General features: G+C 33.0%; 1 protein-coding gene across 3 annotated transcripts in view; it reads left to right on the top strand.

Annotated features, from left to right (window-relative positions):
• LPCAT (lysophosphatidylcholine acyltransferase) overlaps positions 1 to 7,500 on the top strand; it is a 92,022-nt gene that overhangs the window by 84,384 nt on the left and 138 nt on the right. For all 3 annotated transcript variants that reach the window (XM_070136148.1, XM_070136149.1, XM_070136150.1), the window contains 4 exons: positions 609 to 734; positions 1,351 to 1,504; positions 3,623 to 3,863; positions 4,608 to 7,500. The exon at positions 4,608 to 7,500 is cut by the window's right edge and continues 138 nt beyond it. In XM_070136148.1, coding sequence (XP_069992249.1) covers positions 609 to 734; positions 1,351 to 1,504; positions 3,623 to 3,863; positions 4,608 to 4,741 — 655 coding nt within the window. In that variant the 3' untranslated portion in view covers positions 4,742 to 7,500. The remainder of the gene's footprint in view (positions 1 to 608; positions 735 to 1,350; positions 1,505 to 3,622; positions 3,864 to 4,607) is intronic.

Raw genomic sequence — 7,500 nt, forward strand, 5'->3', positions numbered from 1 at the left:
CTCCTGCTCTTCTTATTCCTCTTCTTTTCCTATCCCTTTTCCTTCTCCTTATCCTTTTCTTTCTCCTGCTTTTCTTCCTCCTCCTCTTCCTCTTTCTTTTTCTCTCCCTTTTCTTCCTGTTGCTTCTTTTCCTTCTCCTTATCCTTTCATTTCTCCTGCTTTTCCTCCTCCTCCTCCTCTTCCTCTTTCTTTTCCTCTCCCTTTTCTTCCTGTTGCTTCTTTTCCTTCTCCTTATCCTTTTCTTTTTCCTCCTGCTTTTCCTCCTCCACCTCTTCCTCATCCTAATCCTTATCCTTATTATCCTCTCCCTTCCCCTCCTCCTCATTTTCTTCATCATTTTTTAGTGTAAGGAATAGCAAAAAAGTATGAGGCAGGTAGATTAGAGACTTCTGTAATTGTTCATTAGAAAAACATTTTGTTGAAGCTGCTTGTCAACATAAATTACATAAAGACTTGGTAATATCCTCCACTATAACACAATTTCATTTTCATACTTAATGTAATTCAGTTTTGTTTATTTATTATTATTATTTTTTTTTTTAGATAGTGGAAATAGTATTATTTGATATACAAGGAAAATTAATTCATTTAAATCCATGATATTCCAGTGCCCTCGGTGTGCCTGTTGCAGACTACACCTATGACGATTGCCGCCTAATGCACAAGGCCAAACTGAAGAATTTGCCTTACCAGACTGGATTAATTGAGTTCCAAAAGCTCCGCTGTCGCCTTGGGTGTGTATTTTAGGGAACGTCTCTATCTCTTATAATTTGCAATTTATTTCTTTTAAGCAAAAAGGTTTATTTTTCTAATAGAAGAAGGCCCTTTTACATGAATGAGAGAAAATTTTGTTTTCGATACTACATGTAGTTAGTATGATATGCAGCAGTAGGATTTTTGTTTTATGTATTATTATTATTATTTTGGTTATGATCTTGATTATCATTATTATCATTATCATTATTATAATCATCATATCACTATTATTATTATCATCACTATTATCATTATTATTATTATTATTATTATGATCATCACTATTATCATTATTATTATTATTATTATTATTATTATTATTATGATCATCACTATTATCATCATCTTTATTATTATTATTATGATCATCATATCATTATCATTATTATTATTATTATTATTATCATCATCACTATTATCTTTATTATTATTATTATTATTATGATCATCACTATTACCATCATCATCATTATTAATATTATTATTATCTTCATCACTATTATCATCATTATTATTATTATTATTGTTATTATTATTATTATTACTATTATGATGATCATTATCATTACTATTATTACCATTATTATTTTCCAGTCTGAATTTGAAGAATGTTGAGGAAGAACTCCTGACTCAGTATGCAGACATTGCTGTCAGTGACGGCAAAATAACTCTCTCTGACTTTGCAAAATATTTAGGGATACCGGAGCATGAACCAGCTCTTGTTGAACTTTTCCACCTTTATGACAAGGTAAGCTTATGCATAGGTTATTGTTCAATTTGTTCAACCTGTAAAGGAAGCTTGCATGTTTCACATTGATTATTGACAGAGTTTGGTATGTATCACAGGTCGACAATTGGTTTTCTGGCAGTCGGTTATGCAGTTCACTAAATGTTCCGTTATTAATTTAATTTTTGCTAACAGTCTCAAGTGTCTTTTGTGCATTTTTATCATTAGTTGCTGACATTTAGCCCCAGTCACAGCTACAGTTAGATAAAGGAAGTATTGTCCATAACAGAGAAGGGACAATTAAAAAACAAACCCAAAAAACAGTGTCATTTCTGTACAAAGCTTGTGATGTCTTCAGCAGTAGCTCATCTACAGTTCAAGACATAAAGAAACGAAGGAAAATTGCTTAGATTGCATAGTGAAAGTTATACAAAGAAGCAGATATTTAATAAGGTAAATCCCTGAATGAAGGTAAAAATACGGAACTAAATAAGGTTCTTGTGAAGAGCTTTAGGCTACACCAAAGTGAATGTGTTGAGTTGATGGGATGAAAGAAGAAGCCATAATATTTCACAAAGGAATGGGAATTACAAGTGATTATGATTAAAGTTGGTAATAGCATCTTAAATGTCAGTATGGTTTAAAGTTTCATGCAGTGTATGGTGAGAAATATTCAACAGACTAGGGACCGGCTGCTCAAAGTGTTGTCAAATTTGCCAAGTTAGTAGAATGTGAAAAATAAAGTCCAGAAGAAGTTCATAGTAGTCTACGGATGAAATTGCTTTGCACTGGAAATACTTGCAGATAACCTCTAACAACTGAGAATGCAGAATCATCATCAATAGAGTATAATGCATCGAGAGATCATGTCACTGTTTGACTGCTCAACTTCCACTGGGATGCAGATATTTAAATTATTTGTTATCGATAAATTTTACATCCCTGGACTTTCAGACGTAACAATTTCCTGTAATTAAATGTGCTAACAAAAAGAGATGGACAACGACGAACATTACATTAGACAGGTTTGATAATTATATTGTTCTTGAAAACCAGAGCTCGCTGTGATTCTCATGCCTTTGATTACAATAGTAAGATAGTTTTTGTTTTAGATGATTGCTCTGCACATCCAAAAGGAGAACTGCTGGTAAAGAAGTGTTTTGGGTATCTACTGATCACTCATCTGCACATCATCCATAAGCATCCACACTGAAAAATAGATGGCATTGATGATCAACACGAATGTTCAAATTCTGTACTTGATGAAGATACAATTAACTATTCAGGATTTAGGCCTTCAGAAGAAAATTTGATAATGCATAATCTACCAGTTATTTAGAAAATCTTCATCTCACAATATGTTTTAGGTCACCCTTTAGTATACAACTTACTCAGAGTATCTTACTGCTTAGTTTAAGCCAGAATTATTGACTTCTCCTCTACTCATGTGGTTCATTTCATCAGTTTGCTTTTCTACACTAATTCCTTGCTTTGAGATGACTTACCCCATGGTACTATCCCCTATAGGTTTTAGTGTATTATAATGCACACAGATATTCTTTCCGTTTTTTGATAGAAAATATATCATAAAAGTACTTGGATGTCCTTTTTAAGATTTGCATTGATATAATGCCCAGAAATACTGAATTTGCAGAGACAGTTTATGGATGGCAAGTTTAGATATCAGAACAATTCTGAGCTCTATGAGTATATGTTTTTATGGCTGTTGATGACTGGCACAGGCAGTCATCTCTATATATTTAGAAAATTATATGAAGTATAGCTAAATGTGGCTGATGTATCCCAAATGTAAATATAAATATTTTATTTTCCTGTCTGTATACATGATTCCAGTTTTCTCAAGGTTTTTAATTCAAGGGGAAAAGATGGAATGGTCAGTGTTTTTTGTTTTTTTCTTTCTTTCTTTCTTTTTCAGACCTATAAGATTTCACCTCAGAGCCACCATGAGAATCATTTAGATTCAATATGATTATTTACAAGTCATCACATTTTACATGTATTTACATAATACCAAACTATATTCTTTTGTTCACTGTATCTGTTTGTTTTTTCTTTTTAGAACATTTTGATTTATTCTTTTTATATGCATAACTAGCATATGCCTCCTCTTCGCCTCAGGATAACTCTGGCACAATAGACTTCCGTGAATACCTCATGGGATACTGCCAGTACGCGCAGCCAGCTAACACAGAAGACACCCTCAAGTGGGCCTTCAAGCTCTTTGACCGTCGAGGGAAGGGCCACATCCTCCTGGACGATCTCATAAAGGCTCTTCGGGCATCTTTGGACATGACGCCCGAGGAGACCACCAGGATATTTAAGCAAGCAGATCAGGATAGCAAAGGCTATATCACTTATGGTTTGTATCCTCTCTCTTTTAATGCGTGAAATTGAAGAGACTGAAATGTGGGTCAGAGTTGAAACCTCGTTTATAATTAAGTAATATTTTTATTACTACTACTGCTGCTACTACTACTTCTTTTGGGTTATCATCATCTTTATTATTATTTCATGATCATAGCATACTTTATCTCTTGACTCCAGGAGTGCTTTTACATAAAAGTTGAATCTAGTGTGATTTTGATTTATAATTCATTCTTTGACAAAAAATGACATGCCGATTCTGTTTACCTGTTTACTCTCTTCCTTGATTTTTTAACTTTTTTATCGCTATTAGTATTGTGAATAACATTGTAATTATATTTTCAATAGTAATAAGAGCAACAATGATAATTGCATCAGAAAATATAACTTTTTGTTGAAAATGCAAGGAATAGAGTAATTGGATGTGGTCAGGTAGGCCTACTTTTTTTACCTCTGGGTGAGGAAGTGCTCATGCCGCAAGACAAACTACATTGGCCAAGCATGTATCCGAGTGCCAGTGGTTTACCAAACATATTATTGCAGAAACATTTAATCATTATTGCGCTAATGTTATACTCCAAACATAATGATATTGTACAAATATGATATCATCACACCATCATGATAATATTGCACACATCATTACTTTTGCTTCAGCACAGTATTACAAAGAAATCAAGAAATATGGTATTGTATGAATTATGCTTATCCATTCTCTCCTTCACTCTCCCATAAACAGAGGACTTTGAGGCCCACGCCAAGAGGAAACCTGAGTATGCCAAGATCTTCCTCACTTACCAAGAGAGCATCAAGAACGGCACAAGACCTCGTTCAATCCACCAGCCTCCTCCCGGCAAGAAGAAAGCCGACTAGATCACATATCTCATTTCTAGGGTTAATGTTAAGTTTGTTATAAGTGTCCATTCGTAATGCTTCACGTTAACGGAGAAGCAAGATTCACTTTCACTCATCTTGTTACGTCCCCTGCTTACTTTTGTTATTTCTTTTCTTTTTCTTTTCCTTGTTTTTTATTTTTATTTTTCTCTCTCCCTTTTTTTTCTTGTGTTTTCTTTTCCCTTTCTTGTGTTTAAGAAAGAATGAGAATTTAATTCAGCACATACAATTTAAGGGTCATTTGTATTTATTAGTTTTATGTGTAAAAGAAACATTAATTTTTCTTATCTATTAAAGAACAGATCATCAGTGCTTATTACCTTTTCATGGAATTTTCAACCTTTTTATAATTTTATGGTTAAGCGGATGATGAGTGGTTATTTGAGATTTTTAATATCATGCACTACAACAAAGTTTAAGAAATGGTTTTATTTTAGCAACTCGTTACTTGATGAAATAAGAAACACAAATTTTGTTTGATAATGGCAAAGAAATTTAATGTTTTCTTTTTTTAAGACTTCATGCAAGGTGTGTTGTAAATATTTGCAGAAAGATGTGGTTTAGTAATTATTCTACATTCTTATTTTTATTTATTTTCATTTTGGTTCATTTTTTTATTTTTCTGTTTTGCTTTTTTTCGTTTTTGATAATGCCTCCATTTCCAGTTGTACATATGTTGGTATTTCCCCTATGTAGAGTTTTATTTGCCAGTTTCCTCGACCTGTGTTTTTTTTTTTTTCTCATCTGATGCATGAATGTGTGTGTGTTATGTTATTTTGTGTAGAATGATAAAAAGGTACAGAACTATGTTATTCCTTGTTTGTAGCAACGCATAATAATTTGGCATCCCCCCCCCCAATCCCACCCCTAATAGAATAGTAGATTAAGCTCAGATTTCTTCCTCTGTGGACAGGTTATGAAAGGAAATTGTGTAAATTTTGTATCGGATTGTCCCCTTTATGTTACGGAGATATTCAATTTACCATTTATGTTACAAGTAGTCTAATGCATTCTTGACATGTAAATGACTTGTCTTCGTTTATTCAGAATCGGTCACCTTTACCGAATCCTAATTGTTTTCATACAACTTTTTTACCTCTACAAGTATTTCTAGTAAGTTATTTGTCGTTATCATGAGCTCTGACCTTTATTTGAATGATTATCAATAATTGTGTCTCCTTCGACAAGATCCATGTGATGATTTGGTATTATGATGACACATGCAAGCATTAAGTTCGCACTCCTTGTGTAAACTTTCCCTTGACATGTCTTCCACCATATTCAGTGAGTGATAATAAGAATATCATTAGCATCATGTAAGTAAAGGACTAGCCGTTACTGTAGCAATTATATGCAATTGTAACTCGTGATTTTAAAGGAGTATTTAGAAGAAGATAGAGTAAAATAGTATTCTGCTATGTAAAAAGTGTTATAGTGGGAAAACTCACTAGTGAGATTAGACCAGAAGCACTGCATGGGAACGAATACTTTACTTTCAGTACTCTCAGAAACCGTAGCATCCCATTAACTGTATCAGTTATGGATTAATCATATTGCTATAGTTTACCATTTTGCTTGCCTATCATGTACGACCCCTTAGTTTGGTGATAGTACTAGTGAGTTTGAGCCAGCAACAGGAAAAACTTTAAAAACGTTCATTGTCCAGGAATATGTGATTAGATATATAAGTATTTATTCCTACAAAATGAGGTCTCAACTACAATTTTTATTCTCATGGTTGTTCTCAGGAACCAAGTGATGTGAAATGAGCTATTGGTGTCTTTGAATGTTTCAGGTTACCAGCTCTATTTCTTTCTTTTTTTCACTCTTTTTTTCCGAACTTTTCTTTCCAATCAAAATGATTCATTCGTTGGGAAGGGAGGGGATATAAAATATACCCTGTGTCAAGGAAGGACTTGTAAATACTTTTTTTATACAAATCATTATTGCTGAAGAGGGGGAATAATGTAATGTTTAAAATATACATAATAGAAACTAGGTTAAGTCAGTACTGTGAAAGTTTCCCTCACAAAAGGTCGACTGTACGTTAATGGATGGAATGTGCATGCATGTGTGAATGAGAGCAGTTTTTGCTGGCAAAAACCAGGCAAAAACTCGATCTAAGCTGCCATGATGATTGCTCTTCCCTGTTATATAAATATTTTGTAATTGCTTCCAGACACTTGTAAATAGAAAGACTGTACTGAAAACTAACCTATACTGTTTGTTATCAATGCCCATCTTACAGAGAAGATTTAGTATTGTTGATTGCATTTTTGAATTTTTAAGAGGTTTTGATTGACTGTATTTTGTGGTCTAGGAAACAAGGAGAGTTGTGTAATGCTTGCCTTGGTATTGTTTTAGAGGCATAAGGTTGTATTTCTAAATTCCACCACTCATGAAAAGGGAATTGCAGAATATCGTTTTGATTTGTTTTTGTTTTTGCCGTGTATGGTTTATTTATTTAGTTTATTTTATGTGTAAAACAAAAAGGACATAAGTGATCACAATATAAGAAGAAAGTATTTGGCAAAATGTTTTATCCGGTGGGATAAAAAAGAAAATTCTTTATTTAATTGAAAAGTGATAAAATAATTAGTGAAGTTATTGATCAATTTACATGGAGATACAACAGGTATAATAATTCAGTTGTATGTGCACAATAAGCCAAGATTACAGGACAAATGTTATGTAATGATAATAGATATGATTATGTAAGGTTAAGCTTAGATAACCCA

This window comes from Penaeus vannamei, chromosome 21 (genome assembly GCF_042767895.1).
Source record: "Penaeus vannamei isolate JL-2024 chromosome 21, ASM4276789v1, whole genome shotgun sequence".
Classification (NCBI taxonomy): domain Eukaryota; kingdom Metazoa; phylum Arthropoda; class Malacostraca; order Decapoda; family Penaeidae; genus Penaeus; species Penaeus vannamei.